Source organism: Xenopus laevis, chromosome 9_10L (assembly GCF_017654675.1).
Source record: "Xenopus laevis strain J_2021 chromosome 9_10L, Xenopus_laevis_v10.1, whole genome shotgun sequence".
NCBI classification, from domain to species: Eukaryota; Metazoa; Chordata; class Amphibia; order Anura; family Pipidae; genus Xenopus; species Xenopus laevis.
In genome coordinates, this window is record NC_054387.1 from 5,649,020 (window position 1) to 5,670,791 (window position 21,772).

The 21,772-nt window shown below is 42.3% G+C and overlaps 1 protein-coding gene across 1 annotated transcript in view; it reads right to left on the reverse strand.

Annotated features, from left to right (window-relative positions):
• Positions 1-3,959: 3,959 nt before the first annotated feature.
• LOC108701983 (C1q-related factor) overlaps positions 3,960-21,772 on the reverse strand; it is a 33,415-nt gene continuing 15,602 nt past the window's right edge. The window contains exon 2 of the mRNA XM_018236993.2: positions 3,960-4,693. Coding sequence (XP_018092482.1) covers positions 4,514-4,693 — 180 coding nt within the window. The 3' untranslated portion in view covers positions 3,960-4,513. The remainder of the gene's footprint in view (positions 4,694-21,772) is intronic.

Genomic DNA, 21,772 nt, shown 5'->3' on the forward strand with positions numbered 1-21,772 from the left:
AACGGACAAACAGCAACAGGGTTAAAATGTGCAGTGAATCAGAGTTTTCCCTGAGCTGCCCAGACCTGTCTCCTTCTTGTCAAGAACCCTGGAGAGCCCTCCATTGGTGTGTACATTCAGCTCCCAGAGTGTCCCTGCTGCCATATACCAGCTGCTCCCCGTCTTTCTGTCCTTGGTGCTCTAACCAACGGCCCTTACATCTCCCTCACATCAAACGGCCTCTTCACCCCCAGCTTCACCAGACAAAGGAGTGGCACAGAGTGCCCCGTGTTTCATCTCAACAGCTGGGCCAACAAAGAGAGAAATATCAGCTCCCGTCATAGACAGTGACACTACAATATGTTTAAAGGCACACTGCACCTATAGTCTTTATGCACAGAAGAATATACATATATATATATACTGCGGGGGCCCATTCTGTAATGCTGATAACGTGCTGATAAACGAACCCTGTAGATCAAGCCAAGATTATATTCTCTACAGTTCTGAAACGTTCTCCTCTGTGTTCTTTATGCACAAGACTTGCTTTATCTGCCTCTTGTTCAAAGGTTTAGAAGAATTTTAGAAATCCCTGTTCCCAGTAAGCCACGAGAAGCTCACGGGTAGAATGCATGAATATTTTAGGCACTAAGGCCCCCAGGATTAAGGCTGTAGGTGTTACTTTCCTACATTGCTGGTGCTTTTCCTTTAGCCTTAACTGTATTTGTACCCCCTTATTGCCCTGTCCTGGGTCTTTGTAATGACCTCTCATATGCTTAGCCTCCATCCATACATAAAGCCTACATAAAGGACAATCAAAGACTGACCACTTATAAACAAGGGTGCGCCGGATCTATCATTTTTTGGATTCAGTTGAGTTCTAAACCTGCCACAAATAATTTGAAGCCAAGACCTATTTTGTTTCAATTTTAGAAAAAGTTATCAATTCTAAAACACAAATTCCCATGACTTTGAAATGAATCAAAATGGGTTCGATTAAAGGCAGATTTATTCCGGTTCACAATTCAAATTTTTTTTAAAAAAAGATTAACGCGAATAAACGTCTGTGGGGGTAATTTATGAACACTGGGCAAATTTGCCCATGAGCAGTAACCCATGGCAACCAATCAGATTGCTGCATTCATTGTTCTACTTGCAGCTGGCTTTAAAAAGCTAATCACTAATTGGTTGCTATAGGTAACTGCCCATGGGCAAATTTGCCCAGTGTTGATAAATGAGCCCCACTGAGTTTATTTTCCTCGATCACTAGCCTATTTGTGAAAAAAATCTGTAAAAAGGTGATTTTGTTAATTCAAGGAGGAACAATTAATCTCAACAAAAATTGCAATGAATTTTTACCTTCTTTCATTCAAATGTTTAATTAAGAACCTTAGAATATAAAATTCATTGAATGAGGAAAATAACACCACCCCTTGACTTCTACAGAAGATCGGCAGGTTTTTAGCTGTTTTTTCATTTAACTTTTTAGGATTTAATTTTTAGGAATCCAGGTTTTGGTTCGGGATTCGGCCAGAATCTGGCCTTTTTCTGCAGTATTCGGATTTAGTATAATCCCTTTGCCTGAACAGAATCCGAATCCTAATTTGGATATGCAAATTAGGGCTGAGGAGGGAAATCACATGACTTTTTGTCACAAAACAAGGAAGTAAAAATGTTTTCCCCTTCCCACCCCTAATTTGCATATGTATATTAGGATTCAGTTCAGTATTCGGCTGAATCTTTCACGAACGATTTGGGGGTACAGCCGAATCCAAAACAGTGAATTCAGTGCATCCCTATTGGGTTTTTTTATTTGATAAATCGCAAAAAATTATGTTTTGGAAAAGTCAAATGAAACAAATGTTTTTTTTACTGAGGTTTTCTTGAATCCAGGGGGAAAGGCAATCTTGAATAATAATAAATAAGCCCCTTATGATTTGGCCAAGTCGAGAATGGTGTATTTGGTGCATCCCTATTTATAAACATTAGAATCGACACATATTCAGGAATATGGACACAGGTGCACATTCAGATGTCTGTGTAGTCAGTGACCCCCACCCCAACTGTTAATCAGGGTTTTAGGACCCAGATGTTCTGAGACAGCTGTTTCAGAGTTTGGATCCTGTGGACCATATGCCCCAAACCTATAAATATTACAGAGATCTAACAGCAGACAAAAGAAGACATTTCACACTCATATGCACATCCCAGTAGGGTCGTATTTATATAAAAATCAGCTCTTCAAAATTCTCACAGAACATTACAGGACACAGAGACAAAGCAGCAACATATGAGAATCCTATGAGACACAAAAAGTTAGGGGGGGGAACATTTGTAGGACCTCATCAGAGTAGGTTTCTGTTCTCTTGTAAGATATAACTGTTCTTGTTAAAGTGGTGGTGGGGATTCGTCATGCACGTGGGACCTCCATCCATGAAAACTTTGCACAGTCACTCTTATACACAAGATGTTCCATCATAATGATTGGGGAGAGGAAAACAAAGACCATTAAGAGCAAGATGAAGATGGGCATTGGGAAGAAGAACTTCCTTGATACTGGTGGCAGTAGTTCAGATAGGTCTGGTGATGTTGGTTCTTCATTCACACTTTCAAAGAACAAAGATAAATTCTACTCACAGAACCTCGCTGACCATTATTGTGTAGGTAAAAGTTAACTAAAGTGATTAAAAGGTAGGCATTGTAATTAGGTCCACCAACATCATTGCAATTGCTTCCAAATAAATGAGACAAATAAACTGAGGTCAGCAGGATCTGACGAGGTTTTGTACATTATATTTGCTTGCTGGAGAGAATATAATATCTATAAAGGTTACAAACTGCATGATTTACTTGGGATTTCTAGACTTTCAAGAAATGATGGATGAAGGTTCATCTAGAGCAGTGGTCCTCAACCAGTGGCTTACAAGCAACATGATACTCACCAACCCCTTGGATATTGCTGTCATTGGCCTCAAAGCAAGTGCTTTACTTTGAATTCCAGCCTTGGAGGCAACTTTTGATTGCATAAAAATCTTTCTACATTTGAATGGGTAAAAGAGGTTGGGGACCCTTATCCAGAGAGTAGAGAATGGTGGTATTTGCTAAAGGTCTAAATGAGCACAGAATTGATATAGTGTAAAACTGAAAAGAGCACTAAAGCAGTAAATGAAACACATAGAAGCAGAGGCTCATTTATAAACACTGGGCAAATTTGCACCTGGGCAGTAATCCATGTCAACCAACCCAGCTGAGTGAAACAGCGTTTGGCTGATTCGGGTATATCTTTTTTACAGATGATTAAAGGTACCAGCCCATCACTAGATACTGCCGATCCCTGGTGGGGTCGTTGTTGGAATGTAAAAGTTTTCAAGACTCGTTCTTTAATAGGGATGGTAATACACAGGAATGGATCCATTGTGGTCCTCACACTTGTATGTTGAAGCCACCTTTAGGGCCTCCTTAATTAATTATATGTATGTGAGTAGCCAAAGTTGAAGGAGTACTTATGAACACCCTGTAAAATTAGTAGGTTGCTCACTTCTAGAACATGGACTTATCTCCTTTAAATCTAGTATTGTTTCTGAGATCTTAAACATAAATAAAAATGACAGTTCTTCCTATAGTTCTTGTCTACAATTCACCAGGCTGGTAATTCTGCTCAGGAGTTTCTTCCAGTTATTACTTATGTTACCCAACTCCCTGAAACTTGTATATTATAAAATATTTTCTGTTTTAAAAAAACAGGTTTCTCAGTTCCCATTCTTTTTACAGAAACAGACCTCACTTGCTTATCAGGGTAATGGGAAATGGGTGATATCACTTTCATGGATAAAAGGTTCTGTAAGCAAAAAGTTGGGTTCATAGATATTGAAATGAGATGTTTAGTCTGTTTTGATTGTCTGTTCCATAGGAAATCTTGGTCCGATGGTCAGTGGGCCCTCAAGTTTGATAAGCACTAAACTAACCCGAGGCAAGTAAAGTGAACATGAAAAGTGCTATAGTTTATTTTTGTATATACAGTGGGTATAACCATTAACCAGTTATTTCATTCTGATAATCAACAGCATATTAGACAAATCCTCTAAAAGATATGGGTGCATGAATGGTACAGTAGGTCTTCTGTGCTGCTTCCAAGGTTAAAAGTCCTATTTACAACTTATAACACCATCTAATATTCCCATTGGCACTGTAGAGGAAGAAGAGGAACATAGCAAAGAGACACAAGCATGAAGCTTGGGGCAAGGACATATTATTAGATTTCCACAGATGAGTGCAGGGTGGGATTTGGTTGACTGAAAATGGTGCAAGCTGTGGGCACAGTTAGGCTGGAGATGAAAATACAGAATTTGGGTTGACTGTAAATAAAGCACAGAAGAGAGACATAAGATTGAAACTAAGAGCAGAGGCGAGAGAGAGAGTTGCTTGGCAGAGATCATAAACTGGAGAGTTAATCCAGGACATCCCCATGCTGCTCTGTAGTTTCTCAGCACCTGGGAGTAAGAGGAATCTGGTGGAGTTCTTTGGAGGTAAAGCCTCAGTCTGAGTAGATGATGAACCCAGAGAAGGTGCTGTACTTGTTGTTATTGCCCCCATGGGCCTTTCCACCATCTAGTTTAATAAAGACCTCGTCTCCTGCATCCAAGTGTAGTATGACGCTGTTACTGGCATAGTCATAATTCTGGTCTGCGTCTTGAGCAATGGCACTTGCACGGACCTGAGGAGCAAACAAGGGAGAAGATAACAGAAAACTGAAAAGGCATATAGGCAAATTCTAATAGTTACAGACCAATTGAAAGTTGGTATGGCTGATTGGACCTATTATATATGCCCCATGTCATTATTAAAACCTCTGTAGTACCTTCTCAGTCTACAAGCATGGCCAAGTTACACCAATAGAAGCACAAAACTCATAAGAGTGTGTACCTTACTTACTTTTTGTGTAAACTGCCAGATTGTGTGGATTTTATGAGTGTCTGCTTAACCTGGTTATTATTCTTGGTCATCACCCCTTGATGTAGGTCTGAGCATGCGCACTTGGACCTCATGTCATACTTTGTCATACATGAAATGTCATAAATGGCAATGGTCATTACATTTATACAATATTTTAGATTGATCATAATGTTGGCCCTAGAGCTTTTTGTGGGGCTGGTTATAATCTCACTCAAGAACAGTGGTGTTTGGAAAAGTTTGGTTCAAGCTTTAATTTTAAGGTCCAATGTTTACTCAAGCCATGCCTTAAGCCATAACAATGTTTTACATATGTATTAGCAGCCACTTAGCTACAGCTCTAATGATATGTAGGCCTGCAAATAAACTTTCATTCCAAATCTCTACCTAACTGACCTTCAAGGTGGGCGTCCAAGAGTATCTACGATAGTAAATATGCATAATTCTTCAGTTCTTCACCCACAACTCCAGGCCACCCTTGGAGGGGGCAGACCCATGGACCCAGATTCAATTCAGTGAGAAAAAGCTATTTCATGGTTTACCACGTGAAAAGTTTTGGATGAGATTCAATTGAAGGAGTTTTTTTCCATGGACTTCAATAGACTTCAAAAGACTTCAACCATCATATAAGCTTTTCTGAATTTGAATCTCGTCCATGACTTTTCTGTTCTAGAGTGAGATTATAACTTTTCTGGCCCTTTATTTGCTACTTTCCCAGTCCCAAACTGTTCATTTTATGGCCAACAAACAAACAACTCATCAGGCTGATCATGTTCTCATTCTATACATGACCGGTCCTATTCTTTCTCTACAACAACATTTAAGCTTGTTCATATTCTTCCTCTAAAACGCAGATCTCAGGCTCATCCTATTGTTGCTCTTGCACAATATATTGTATTTATTGCATTCTTGGTCTTAGTAAAATGTATTAAATAAATATCAGCCCTATAACAACTGACTTGTCTGCAATTAAAGTTCCCTCAGCGACAAAAAAGCAGCAGCTTTCTACAAAGCTCCACTCCCGGCCGCTCCGATAACAAACTCCACATCTCTCCATTACAAATCACTTAAGAAATATGGGGCTAAACTGCTCTCTGGGGGTTAATTATTAATTCCCCATTTGCACTGTTGCTGCAGAGCCTCCCTGACAAGAAGTTCTAACACACACGTGTGAGTACAGAGAGCCACACACACATGCACACACCACCACCAGAGCAGGTGTGTTAATAAGGAGAATAAACAACACACTGGGCTGATAATTAACGTCTCAAGTCAGAGGCATCGCTGCCAAGAAGTAGGGGGAGATGGTTTAAGAGAGAGAGAGAGAGAAAAGCGACAAGGGAAGAATGTGTGACTCATTAAAAGTGCCATGTTCCCCTACAGAACAAAATATCCTTGTTTTTCTCTAAAATACTAATTTTCCCATCGTACGGCCAAGAAGGCTGCCAATTTCAGGGGCCCTGAAGGAGTTAGGGCAACAGATCCAATGTATTTATGTAGGCCCCGTCATTTGAACCCCAAAATTTGGAGCAAGAACGACATCATTTTTATTAAGATATTAAGAAATTGTATTATTTGTTTCCCTTTAGATTTAACCACATATGATATACAACCTGTAGCCTACTGGAGTTGGGGTTATGTAACGTCCTGGGTTTTCTATAATCAATGGGTCAGGGCAAGTGGAAAATACTAAGTGGGTAGGTATTGGTGGGTCTAGACTCCACTTACATATACCAGCTTGGAACAGACCCTGGAGGTAATGTAATAAATGGTCTTGAGTTTGCTACTTGTCTGATAAACCATCAAAACAAATCAGCAGGTGGCATTTATTGGTCAGTTGATTGGAAATTAGGCATCTGATTGGATGCTATAGGCTATTAGATGTGGACAAACTTAAAAAAAAAATACACATTTGTTACCCTTTAAGCCTGTTTGGACCTGACACTGTATTCATGTTTGGGTCAGAAGAATGAACACCCCTGAGATGTCAATAGTTAGGTGGGACAGTCTTGATTTGGTGACCCTTCTATCTGACCAGGAAATAGGAGATGCTTGGGGCAGAAGAAAGAAAACCACTGGGTGGAAGAAGGCCGGTCCAGGGTGGATCAGGGAAGTGATATAAAAGATTCCTATTTCATAATGGAGAGTACTCTGACAGATGTCAATGGCCACACACTGAAGAGCAATCCAGGCACAGGATCAGCTTATTACATAGGGCTGCAGCTTGAACATCCTTGACCTTGTAGCCTAGTGTACAGCAGTAACACCCAATTTTCAGGTCTAGGTCTTCTGGAGAAAACCATACATGAAAATGGTTCCAAGGAGCCAAGTGACTTTATGAGAAAGTCTTGTAAAGACCAAGAGTGAGAAGGTCACTCACGTCATCTGCACTAAATGCAATGGACACTCAGCATCAGTCTTATGACCATTAACTGCACTTAGGATAGAGTCAATAGGTTGGTTGGTGAGGGAAAGCTGCCTGAGACAAGGACATCATAGGTTTGGAATAAACCATGAACATGCAGCACACTCCCAAATACCTGTATGTGTGTGTTGTCATGTATACATATATGGCTTGACCTCTCCTTCAGTGCTTATTAAAAATACATGGACAGATTTTCAGCCATTCCTGAACCTTTGAAAAATAGATGAAGACTGAGATCCATGCAGATAAAGCTGCTAAAGGAGTCATTGACATCAATTGTGGAGAAGCAAAATTATAGAAGTGCCAGAAATATTACCTCTAGGAGGGCAGGTGAGTGGAAGGTCTGACCTTGTAATTACGTTTTCTGTTTGGTACCATTTGCACATAAATTGAATCCGCATCCCTACTTCACCTACTATAGCCATCTTAGCTTGAGTCCAAGTGTCTGGCTGGTTAGATGCATCCAAGATTTAAATGTGACATGGGAGTGATTGGCTAAGGCAAGTGAACTGCTAGTATCAGAGGTGGTAGAGGAAGAAGAGTTCTTGTGGAGACTTGTAGCCATATGTCAGGGTGGCCAATGTGAGAGCAGGCAGTGGCACATAGAGTAGGCAACAAGCAGAAAAGACAGGAACCAGACTGTAGATCAGGCAGCAAATAGGGCACCTAGGAATATGCTAGAAGGGAGACCTATAAACTGGTACAGAATTGAGTCAATGCTTGAATGGTGCCAACTGCCAAATAAAATTTACCTGTACAGTAAGGTCAAGATTATGATCTGCCCATTCTCTGCTCACACTCAAGGTGTATATTGCACCTGGACCACTGTTTAAAAGGCACCCAAATGCCCATGCATCATTACCAAAAATGTAGGCGCCAAAGAAAACATTGCAAAGACCCTGACGTAGACATCTGGAGCAAAGCTATCAGATGAATGAATGAAGATATAGTTGGGAGAGGAGGAATGGCGGATGGGGAAATGAAAGGTAGAAGACGGGGGAGAGCAGAAGACAAGGAGGAATATTCTGTCACAGAGGAGGATAACGGAGCTTTGCCAAGACAAACTAATCACAAGCGACATTTGAAGAGGTGGATTTTTCCCAGCAGCTGCCAGCATGTTTGTGTGGAGCAGATGTATTCATTTCATATGAACATGAGTGGGGGGAGGCACACAGGCACCATCCCTGGAAAAGCCAAGGACCCCCCAATGGGCATATAAGAGCCAAGGGCCAAGGGTTCCTGATATAACCGTAGAAAGACTGAAAATCCCTGGGAAGTGCTGGGAATGTGTGAATAAAAGTCACTTGTGAAAGTGTATTTTGCACAATAAATAGCAGATCACATTTTGGCAAGAAAGAACTGGAGTAAAATTGGGGATTTGGGTGAAAATGTATCTGATGCCTAGATGTTGGAACTGTGGCTGATACGCCAATGTTTTTCTATGCCTGTAACTTTGTTATGTGCCGGAACAAAGGTTGAACTTCAATAGACTTGATTATAAACAAAAAAAACAGACAACCCCTGGACAAGAAAATAATGGAAAAACAAAAAATTGAAATACATGAAACTATCGTTTTATGAATCGATGACTGGTACATATGCCCAAAACCTGAGTAAGAGGAGTTAAAGCCAGCCTAGTGAAAATCACAAATGAAAATATATTGAAGACAAGAGTAGAGTTTTAAAAAGCAGTAATCATTATTTTTTTTTCATGGCTCTTGTGGCCAGTTGCTCACGTCTCTTTAAGCGCTCACACTCCCCGTGCCGTCTATTTGGCACAAAGGGTAACCATGCTGTTGAGGCATCTCTCTTTGGAAGAGGCTTGCACGCATATGCTAATCTGCTGCTCTCCCATATTGCAAATACCAGAAGCGAATGTTATACTGCTCATAATAGGAAGCCAATAACTATATTTATGCACTAAATTAAAGGCTTAAAATTGGGTAGCAAGATTAGCCAAGTGGGCCCTATCCAAAAATAAAATGAGTTTAATTATTATATATTTACTGCATTGCGTAACCTTCTGAGAGATATATTTTTTGGGGTTTGCTCAGGCACCCTTTGGGGAGGGGCATAAAAATCCCTGATCTCTGCACAGGCCTCACAGCAGGTACACATTTAGGCCCAAGTACCAAATACAGATATAATGCACTTGTTACATCTTTAATTCATTTCTTTTACACAGTAAAATATAAGAATATAGTCTCTCGCTATCATGTATATAAAAAAAAACAAGGGTACACATACAAGGGGCACAGGGGTTGCTACTACCCCCTGGGGCTACAAGAACTTGAGAAGGACCCTGAGCTCAGAGAATTATGTTTGTCATCAGAGAAGAAGACTATGCTATGGGGAGCCCATGTTAGAGGACTCTCTCTGTAGTAGTACAGAAGGCTTTGTTTAAGTTTAGTTCAGACCCCAAAAGTTATGCCCTGCTGCAGGGTTCTGTGTTGGGTACCCTTTCATTTTATTTGTGTATTAATGACTTGGAGAAGGCCTTTCAATACAATGTTTGTTGATTTATACAAGTATGCAGGCCAGTTACATTGACCCGAGATATTTCATCTTTGCTGGGGCATTGGGTAAACTGAATGTTGATAAGTGACTATGGAGGTTCAATGTTGATAATGTAGGGTGGTGAACATATGTAGGCAATTTATACCCTCAGTAGGACAAAGACAAGCGAATCTTCATGTAAATGCCAGTTAGCAGCAACCAGGGCCTGCAAGATACTGTTCTGTATTATAAGAGGTTCTCAAGTGGTTCACAAGAGGAGAGGTCATTCTTCTGCTTTACAAATGAAGGCTGCCATCTTGAATATGCAGTGCAATTTTCATCTCCACTAGTCAAAAGGGACTTTACTGTATAGGAGAGCAATTAAGCTACTAAAGAGTATGGAAGATCTCAGTTAAGTAAGGTTGGCCATGCCGGCCCAGAAGAAAGATCTTATTGTTGGCCTCCATGGAGAAGAAATATAATAAGGCAGGCAATAAAGAAAGCAAAGGTAAACCTACTTTGGTGCTCATTGACGGAAACAAACAAGGAGAACCTTAACATGGGATACCACAAGTAAAAAACAGGTCTCCCCTAAATATTCCACATGTTCATTAGAGAGATCCATTTGGAACTTTTGTTCCAATAGCAACTTAAAGTCTAAAAACAGAACAGAAATAAAAATGCTCTTCCAGTTCATTGAAATGAAGGCATGTACCATTTCTGGGGGATGTGTCTTGCAAAACTTTTAGCAGATGATATCTCTGATGGTGTCTCACCTCTCCTGGTGGACCCTGGTTATATGTTCCTTTTGCCCAGCTATAAAATTTACGTTGAAGAAGAAGTAGTTGAGATGGAATATGAGCAATATTTATAAGGTAAGGTGGCCATACAGCGACCGTAAGGTGACCATTCATGACATACCGGTAGTTTGAAAAGAGGGTTGGATGCCTTTCTTACAGTTTAGCCACCATGAAACTTCTAAAAAAATTATAGACTGGTTTTCAAATATTTCAACATGACTCCCTCATGGCTCTGATAGGTTCTTACAGTTTCTACAGTCTCTGTGCGACTTGGTAAACACAATCACTAGGTGACCACAAGCCTTTCCAGATACCAAAGTCAAACAAAGGTGCATCATGGGAATTAATGCAACAATTTCTCTTTATGTGTTGTAACTCCACATACGGAGGGGGAGGTCAAACAAAAATATCATCAGACTCTTGTTCAGGCAGTGCCGGAGAGCAGATGGCATGAAGCACGTCAGTTTGGATGTTTTCTTCCCTAGTGGATATGTGTAGTCACCTTTGACATTTTAATAAAGAAGGCTTTGATGGAACTGTATGAATTGTGATTGTGTAGAGATCGTTCTGCTTTCAGTTGAGCGAGCATTCTTCCCCTTTAAAAAAAACATATCTAGGTTTTGCCTCTTCCCAGGAAAGGCTCAGGGGCATATTTATCATATGAGAAGCACATGGGTGCAGCTGGCTACGGTGAGCTTATCCATCAATCCGCTTGACATATTTTTATGTCAATTTTGCATATTTGTAAATCAGAGAAAGATGGGGTATTTTTGTCACTGTGTTATATAAGCAATGATGTATCTCGGCAGTCATTTGTTATTACGGGGAATCTTCTGGGTGGTATGTATGAAGCCTACTAATTGTGACCTCAGTAGACAACCAATTGCCCTTAGATATTTACTTGATGGAAATCAAGCTGCATAAATCCATGTTGGTGGCAAACCAATCCTATTGGATTACATGAATGACCTTAAGGCTTGTGGATCCCAAATACACCAAGATCCCTTATCTGGAAATCCTCATGCACAGAAGCTCTATCCAGATGAGGTTGCTACTTTTTATGCTCCATTCGTCATGCACATATCAACCTTGGTGCATGGTTATTGGGTACCTGCCACCCAAGGTGGTTTTGTTTAGGAGGTGGAATGTGTCTATGGGAATCAGTACATGGCTGTGTTATGGGGGTCCAAGTGAAAATGACTGCTATGGTGGGCCCCTTTCCAATTGTAGGTAGAAGGAAGGATGAATAAGCTCAAAGGGGCTTTGCCTCTTGAACCTCTGGCCTTGAAATACTGACAGTAGGGTTTTGGGAGGAGAAAAAGTGAATTATGGGAGAAATCTGCAGTCATGCTCATGGCGTAACTAGATGTTACTGGTCCCACAGCAAATTCAAAGTTGACCTACTGTACCAAGGTCTATGAAAGTTGGTCATTCTTTTGGCATTTCTGGGCCCCTTATACTCATAGGCCTCCCTGCAACTGCACTGTCTGCTTCCTCTGTAGTTACTCCCTGGTCATGTCTAGTAACACCTTTATAGTAATAAAGGAAAGACCTGCAACAGGAATACAGCATCAAATTCACCCGTTAATACAAAGAGGTCTAGGTTTTGGCTGATCATACACATGGCAGATTGTAGTCAGACAGTGATTGGCAACTAGACAGGTCTATGGGTAATGAATTCACATGCTTGGATGGAATAATTCTATAGCTGATGGATCACGGAAGGCAAATGAAGCATCCAAATGTTCTTAGTACTTGGCATAGTTGTAGATTGAGGTGCCTAAGTGAGAACTCATTGCTAGAAGTCCATTTGTGGCCATTATAGATCAGTTCTGTAAACATGAGGGGGAATTGCTCTATAGTAAGATGAATCTCCTATTTGTTTTTCCCTGGACTTCTCCCAGTCTGCCACTTCCAGCCACCGTTTCTCTCACTCCCACCTCCCCAGATTCCATCTCTAACCTCCTATTATTCTTCTCCGGAGACATCTGTTCTTTGGAAATGTTCCTGCATTTTTTTTAGACATTAAACCGGAGAAATTCTCCAGGGATAGCATGTTTTGAATCCCACGCCCCCGGTGTTGGAAACAAGTGCCTTCCTTTGGCTTAATTAGCTTAATTACTTGTTCTTAACATTTTTGGAGGTGTTTTCGATATTTCTATAGTTTTCGATCTCCGGCCTGTCATTTCCCCTTTTAACTGCTTCTTTCTGTACCGCTAATGATTGATTGATTGATTATCATCACTGTCCCTTATTTCTTTCCTTTGTCCCTAATGGGAATATTAGCGATTAATTAAGCGGTTAATGACTCCTGCTTATGTGAGGATGTATTTTGCCTTTGTAGGTGCCATTGTTCTTTAACAACAAGAGGCTGTGGTCTGGCAGACAAAAAGCTCCAAATAAATGAAAAAGACCTTGGTGGCTCATTAAGTGCCGTGGGCAAAGTGCAATTTTAGACACATTTGCTGTGGTTTTTGCACAGAATTCAGTGTTTTCCCCAGTAATGGGAGCCATTATGGGAAGTTGTATCTGGCGCAATTGTCCCTAATGTGTCCCTGATGGGAAGACGCGGGCAAACACAATGACGCTTGTTGCAAATATAAACAAGTTCAGGGAGTGTGCTTCGGCAAAAATCACCCTTAATGAATGAAGTCAATATGCCCAATGACTTTGTCCATTTTTCCGTGAGCACTATTGTGGTTACGGTTGTATAACAGCAGTAGAAGAACTAGGGCTGTCAACAGGGGCAGAGGGGGTCAGGGGGAGCCGGACCCTACTGCTGCCCCCGCACTCAACTTTTCAGTGCCGGAGTGGGTCCAGAGGGTGCCACATTGCTCTTGCACTTAATGTTACCTGGAGTGATGTTTCTCCAGAGGAGGTCCTCCAGTCAGAGGCCCTGTGGCAGAGGGGAGTGGGTTAGGCAGGTCCATTAAAGGGTCTCAGTATAATACGGTGTAGCCGGGGGAGATGAGGGCCATGATTATGCTTGCAGGAGAATTTATATTTCACCCAGTTCTACTTCAGCAGCACCCACTGCTCAAGGGATCCAGGTGACTAGTGGCTAATGATAGGTGCCACTTAGTAGGAGGGCCCTGCTAATGTTTTGGTTTGTGGCCCCATGATCACCTGTGCAGAGAGAAATCATAAAACTATCTTTATATCTATTCCCCTTGATTATGTACAATTCTGCAAGGATATGTCCCTACATTTACTTCTAGCCAGAGAGATCCCATAAAACTATGGCAGCATAGGTATTCCTCTGTACTAAGCACAATTCAGCAGGAACAGTCCCCTAAGTTTGATCATAGTAGAGAGATCCCATAAAACTATGACAGCATAGGTATTCCCTGTACTAAGCACAATTCAGCAGGAACAGTCCCTAAGTTTGCTCATAGTCTGTACAGAGAGATCCCATAAAACTATGGCAACATAGGTATTCCCTGTACTAAGCACAATTCAGCAGGAACAGTCCCCTAAGTTTGCTCATAGTAGAGAGATCCCATAAAACTATGGCAGCATAGGTATTCCCTGTACTAAGCACAATCAATTCAGCAGGAACAGTCCCCTAAGTTTGCTCATAGTCTGTACACAGAGATCCCATAAAACTATGGCAGCATAGGTATTCCCTTGTACTAAGCACAATTCAGCAGGAACAGTCCCCTAAGTTTGATCATAGTCTGTACAGAGAGATCCCATAAAACTATGGCAGCATAGGTATTCCCTTGTACTAAGCACAATTCAGCAGGAACAGTCCCCTAAGTTTGATCATAGTAGAGAGATCCCATAGAACTATGACAGCATAGGTATTCCCCTGTACTAAGCACAATTCAGCAGGAACAGCCCCTAAGTTTTGCTCATAGTCTGTACAGAAAGATCCCATACAACAGCATAGTTTTCCCCCTGTAAATAAGCACAATTCAGCAGGAACAGCCCTACTGCAGCTGCTGAAAAGAAGTAACCAACCATCCTGATGAAGGGTGGGTTAACCCCCCTGAATCGTTGATCTTGTTGGTGGCACAATAAAAGGGGATATTCCCCGACTGCTAAAAAAATTTGTGTGTGCGGTTCCGGTTACTTCTTTTCACTGTTGCTAAGGGACCTTGCCCGGTCAAAGGAAGTCCATCACCACCATCAGCAGGGAGAGTGAACTACAGGAGAGCGGAGGTTACAATATATGAATTCACTACTACAACTGCTAACAGCCTATACAAAGAGTAGCACAGCAACTATTTCAATTACAGGTACAAGTATTACATCTCTGAGCCGTACAGCATTACATTTGAATCACGCTTTCACTTATTCTAATCCGACTGATCCAGAGGGCAGAAAAGGAGAAGCAGAATTGCTTTGTCCAGTCTGCTGAAGAACGGCACCGACAATATCATTTATCTTCTGTTCCACCAGAGCAACTCATCTCGAAACTTTACTAATGCCTTCGACACAAGCCAAAAAGGAGAACGCTCGAGTATTAAAAGAGGTCATTTATCTTTAAATATCCGGTAGTCCCAGACAGTTTCCAGCAAAGTTTGATTTTTGTGGTCCAGGGGCCACGTAATCTGCCTTCCCTTTGCAGTCGGTACCGAGTCGTGGCAGGACCACAGGACCATAGCGTAGTTATTACAATGAGTAATGAGTATCCCCCATGCGCTGCCAGTAATTGTCTGCAGTCACCAAAGTGAAACTGTCAGGGATAAGGGAAATAAAGGGATGTGGGAAACGGGAGACTGATATTGTACAGCAGAAGCCAACGTTGATTAGTTAGTATGGTGTTGATCTCACAATCATGGAAGTGTGGGGTTCGACTCCTCTGTCATCTCCTTATGACCTTGGGCAAGTCACTCATAGTCCCTGGGCATCAGGCATTACAAATAAGAGTGTGAATTCTACAAGGAGCCCTTTAATGCAAGGGGTGACCAAATTAAGCCCAGTCAGCAGTGGCAGTTAGTAAAATGCCAACAAAACGAATGGGTTTTCCTTCCTGGTGGCACAGCCAGGCTCTAGAAGGTAATGTGGGCTTCTTCCATATTGAATGTGCAGCTCTGGCTACTGGCTGACATATCTGCAGCCCTGGCACCAGATGACATTGCCAAATATTTGGGTGGGTGGGAGACGCTTCCATTCTAAGTTAACCCTGAACTTTCCTGCCACTGGAATCATCAGCTAGTTGCCAAAATAATGCCTATAAATGGCTACTGTCTATGGCGTCTTACAGCCATCAGTGGGGTCTCTTCTCATAGCCACAATTGGGCCTGCTGAGTTATCACAAGACCCCTGTGTCCCTAATTTTAACCCCATGATAAGATACTGTTTAATTACCATTCAAGCTATTCCAATATGGAAGCACATTGATTATCTCAAAGCTACAATTGCACCAGTGCAACCTCCATGGACTGGGTACTGTAGGATTTCAGGTGACATTGCCAGGTAATTGGTCAGGGAGTGTTTTTATTCCGAATTACCCCATAACTTTCCTTCCCTTTATACCATGAGAATCATCAGGAAGCTGAGCAGTTGCCATCTCTGTAGCTCCTGCCTTATGTGGCCAACAAACACCCCAATCTCATAGTCAATGTGGTCTCATCTCCTTGTCATGACTGGGCCTACTGAACAATCACAAGACCCCAATATTCCCAGTCTTAACCCCATGATGGGATACTTAATTTCCAAGCTATTCCAACATGGAAGTATCTTGATTACTGGAATCCCCTAATCACAGGTTGATATGCTAGTTGGACCAAGGTACCTGGGGGAAATTGTGATCTTAAAGGGGAAGTGAAGTCTAAAATAGAATAAGGCTAGAAATGCTTTATTTTGTATACTAAACATAAACATGAACTTACTGCACCACAAGCCTAATCAAACAAATGATTTATGCTTTCAAAGTTGGCCACAGGGGGTCACCATCTTGTAACTTTGTTATACATCTTTGCAAGACCAAGACTGTGCACATGCTCAGTGTGGTCTGGGCTGCTTAGGGATCGTCATAAATGATCAAAGTCAAATAATATCTGCCAGAAGCCGATACAGCAAGACTGATTAATAATCAGAATATACAGACTGCACTGGGTCCTGTGTTGTCATGTAATCTAATGTGAATTTTATAGTTTTTGTATTGTTTAATAGAAACTTTCTCCAACTCTGCAGAACCAGTGGCTACAGCAAAATAATCCTCCAAATAGAATCCCAGTTTATCTGTTTAAATCTGGCTCCATGACCTTAAATTAGGATTCGGATTCGGTTCGGTATTTGGCCGAATCTTTCACCAAGGATTCGGAGATTCGGCCGAATCCCAAATACTGGATTCGGTGCATCCCTAAATATTAGCATACCTCAGGCTACGCTGTACATTCAGAGCTTATATGAAATTTAAAGGGGTGCAATATTAACTAGGGATGCACCTAATCCATTATTTTGGATTCGGCAGAACCCCCGAATCCTTTGCGAAAGATTCGGCCGAACACCGAACCTAATCTGAACCCTAATTTGCATATGAAAATTAGGGGTGGGAAGGGGAAAACATTTTCTACTTCCTTGTTTTCTGACAAAAAGTCACTTGATTTCCCTCCTCGTCCCTAATTTGCATATGCAAATTAGGATTTGGATTTTGTTCGGCCGGGCAGAAGAATTCGGACGAATCCGAAACCTAGCTGAATCCCGAACCGAATCCTGGATTCGGTGCATCCCTAATATTAAGGGCATATTATCATTTTCTCTGTGCAATCAGCTGCTCCCCCTTATATGCTTCAGTTGAGATCAGTCTGTATCTGCTCTGCTTGTCACATCTCCCCAGTATGAAACAGTCTCCATGTCTTTATCAAACAGACAGAAACTCCTGCGGCCCATCCACATCTTGCCTCCGAATTCTCCAAAGCGCCACCATTGCATCCGGCATCATAAAGAATAAGAAGAAGAAGAAGATCTTCAATACAAAGGGTCTGCTTACAGATTTAGAGTAAGGTGAGTGGCCAAACTACGGCTTCTTGGTTGTTATTGTACTACAACTCCCAGCACTCCTCAAGCTTTCAATAAAAACTGAATAACAACAAGGAGATTGCAGGTTTTGCCTTCTATAAAGAAAGTGCTATTGTTTTCATCTTACAATCTTTGGACAATCTAGTCCAATTAAACCTGTTGTTTCATACACCTTGTCCTTTCCCAGAGACTATTATCCACTGTTACTATAGGCACCATCTCTCCCTACTATACCTGCTATCCCACAGTCACACTCCCTTCCCAGAGACTATTATCCACTGTTACTATAGGCACCATCTCTCCCTACTATACCTGCTATCCCACAGTCACACTCCCTTCCCAGAGACTATTATCCACTGTTACTATAGACACATCTCTCCCTACTATACCTGCTATCCCACAGTCACACTCCCTTCCCAGAGACTATTATCCACTGTTACTATAGGCACCATCTCTCCCTACTATACCTGCTATCCCACAGTCACACTCCCTTCCCAGAGACTATTATCCACTGTTACTATAGACACCATCTCTCCCTACTATACCTGCTATCCCACAGTCACACTCCCTTCCCAGAGACTATTATCCACTGTTACTATAGGCACCATCTCTCCCTACTATACCTGCTATCCCACAGTCACACTCCCTTCCCAGAGACTATTATCCACTGTTACTATAGGCACCATCTCTCCCTACTATACCTGCTATCCTACAGTCACACTCCCTTCCCAGAGACTATTATCCACTGTTACTATAGGCACCATCTCTCCCTACTATACCTGCTATCCCACAGTCACACTCCCTTCCCAGAGACTATTATCCCACTGTTACTATAGGCACCATCTCTCCCTACTATACCTGCTATCCCACAGTCACACTCCTTTCCCAGAGACTATTATCCACTGTTACTATAGGCACCATCTCTCCCTACTATACCTGCTATCCTACAGTCACACTCCCTTCCCAGAGACTATTATCCACTGTTACTATAGGCACCATCTCTCCCTACTATACCTGCTATCCCACAGTCACACTCCCTTCCCAGAGACTATTATCCCACTGTTACTATAGACACCATCTCTCCCTACTATACCTGCTATCCCACAGTCACACTCCCTTCCCAGAGACTATTATCCACTGTTACTATAGGCACCATCTCTCCCTACTATACCTGCTATCCCACAGTCACACTCCCTTCCCAGAGATTATTATCCACTATTACTATAGACACCATCTCTCCCTACTATACCTGCTATCCCACAATCACACTCCTTTCCCAGAGACTATTATCCACTGTTACTATAGGCACCATCTCTCCCTACTATACCTGCTATCCCACAGTCACACTCCCTTCCCAGAGACTATTATCCACTGTTACTATAGACACCATCTCTCCCTACTATACCTGCTATCCCACAGTCACACTCCCTTCCCAGAGACTATTATCCACTGTTACTATAGACACCATCTCTCCCTACTATACCTGCTATCCCACAGTCACACTCCCTTCCCAGAGACTATTATCCACTGTTACTATAGACACCATCTCTCCCTACTATACCTGCTATCCCACAGTCACACTCCCTTCCCAGAGACTATTATCCACTGTTACTATAGACACCATCTCTCCCTACTATACCTGCTATCCCACAGTCACACTCCCTTCCCAGAGACTATTATCCACTGTTACTATAGGCACCATCTCTCCCTACTATACCTGCTATCCCACAGTCACACTCCCTTCCCAGAGACTATTATCCACTGTTACTATAGGCACCATCTCTCCCTACTATACCTGCTATCCCACAGTCACACTCCCTTCCCAGAGACTATTATCCACTGTTACTATAGGCACCATCTCTCCCTACTATACCTGCTATCCCACAGTCACACTCCCTTCCCAGAGACTATTATCCACTGTTACTATAGGCACCATCTCTCCCTACTATACCTGCTATCCCACAGTCACACTCCCTTCCCAGAGACTATTATCCACTGTTACTATAGACACCATCTCTCCCTACTATACCTGCTATCCCACAGTCACACTCCCTTCCCAGAGACTATTATCCACTGTTACTATAGACACCATCTCTCCCTACTATACCTGCTATCCCACAGTCACACTCCCTTCCCAGAGACTATTATCCACTGTTACTATAGACACCATCTCTCCCTACTATACCTGCTATCCCACAGTCACACTCCCTTCCCAGAGACTATTATCCCACTGTTACTATAGACACCATCTCTCCCTACTATACCTGCTATCCCACAGTCACACTCCCTTCCCAGAGACTATTATCCCACTGTTACTATAGACACCATCTCTCCCTACTATACCTGCTATCCCACAGTCACACTCCCTTCCCAGAGACTATTATCCCACTGTTACTATAGACACCATCTCTCCTACTATACCTGCTATCCTACAGTCACACTCCCTTCCCAGAGACTATTATCCACTGTTACTATAGACACCATCTCTCCCTACTATACCTGCTATCCCACAGTCACACTCCCTTCCCAGAGACTATTATCCACTGTTACTATAGACACCATCTCTCCCTACTATACCTGCTATCCACAGTCACACTCCCTTCCCAGAGACTATTATCCACTGTTACTATAGACACCATCTCTCCCTACTATACCTGCTATCCACAGTCACACTCCCTTCCCAGAGACTATTATCCCACTGTTACTATAGACACCATCTCTCCCTACTATACCTGCTATCCCACAGTCACACTCCCTTCCCAGAGACTATTATCCACTGTTACTATAGACACCATCTCTCCCTACTATACCTGCTATCCTACAGTCACACTCCCTTCCCAGAGACTATTATCCACTGTTACTATAGACACCATCTCTCCCTACTATACCTGCTATCCCACAGTCACACTCCCTTCCCAGAGACTATTATCCACTGTTACTATAGGCACCATCTCTCCCTACTATACCTGCTATCCCACAGTCACACTCCCTTCCCAGAGACTATTATCCCACTGTTACTATAGACACCATCTCTCCCTACTATACCTGCTATCCCACAGTCTATCCCACAGTCTCTCCCTACTATACCTGCTATCCTACAGTCACACTCCCTTCCCAGAGACTATTATCCACTGTTACTATAGACACCATCTCTCCCTACTATACCTGCTATCCCACAGTCACACTCCCTTCCCAGAGACTATTATCCACTGTTACTATAGACACCATCTCTCCCTACTATACCTGCTATCCCACAGTCACACTCCCTTCCCAGAGACTATTATCCCACTGTTACTATAGACACCATCTCTCCCTACTATACCTGCTATCCCACAGTCACACTCCCTTCCCAGAGACTATTATCCACTGTTACTATAGACACCATCTCTCCCTACTATACCTGCTATCCCACAGTCACACTCCCTTCCCAGAGACTATTATCCACTGTTACTATAGACACCATCTCTCCCTACTATACCTGCTATCCCACAGTCACACTCCCTTCCCAGAGACTATTATCCACTGTTACTATAGACACCATCTCTCCCTACTATACCTGCTATCCCACAGTCACACTCCCTTCCCAGAGACTATTATCCACTGTTACTATAGACACCATCTCTCCCTACTATACCTGCTATCCTACAGTCACACTCCCTTCCCAGAGACTATTATCCACTGTTACTATAGACACCATCTCTCCCTACTATACCTGCTATCCCACAGTCACACTCCCTTCCCAGAGACTATTATCCCACTGTTACTATAGACACCATCTCTCCCTACTATACCTGCTATCCCACAGTCACACTCCCTTCCCAGAGACTATTATCCACTGTTACTATAGACACCATCTCTCCCTACTATACCTGCTATCCCACAGTCACACTCCCTTCCCAGAGACTATTATCCCACTGTTACTATAGACACCATCTCTCCCTACTATACCTGCTATCCTACAGTCACACTCCCTTCCCAGAGACTATTATCCACTGTTACTATAGACACCATCTCTCCCTACTATACCTGCTATCCCACAGTCACACTCCCTTCCCAGAGACTATTATCCACTGTTACTATAGGCACCATCTCTCCCTACTATACCTGCTATCCCACAGTCACACTCCCTTCCCAGAGACTATTATCCACT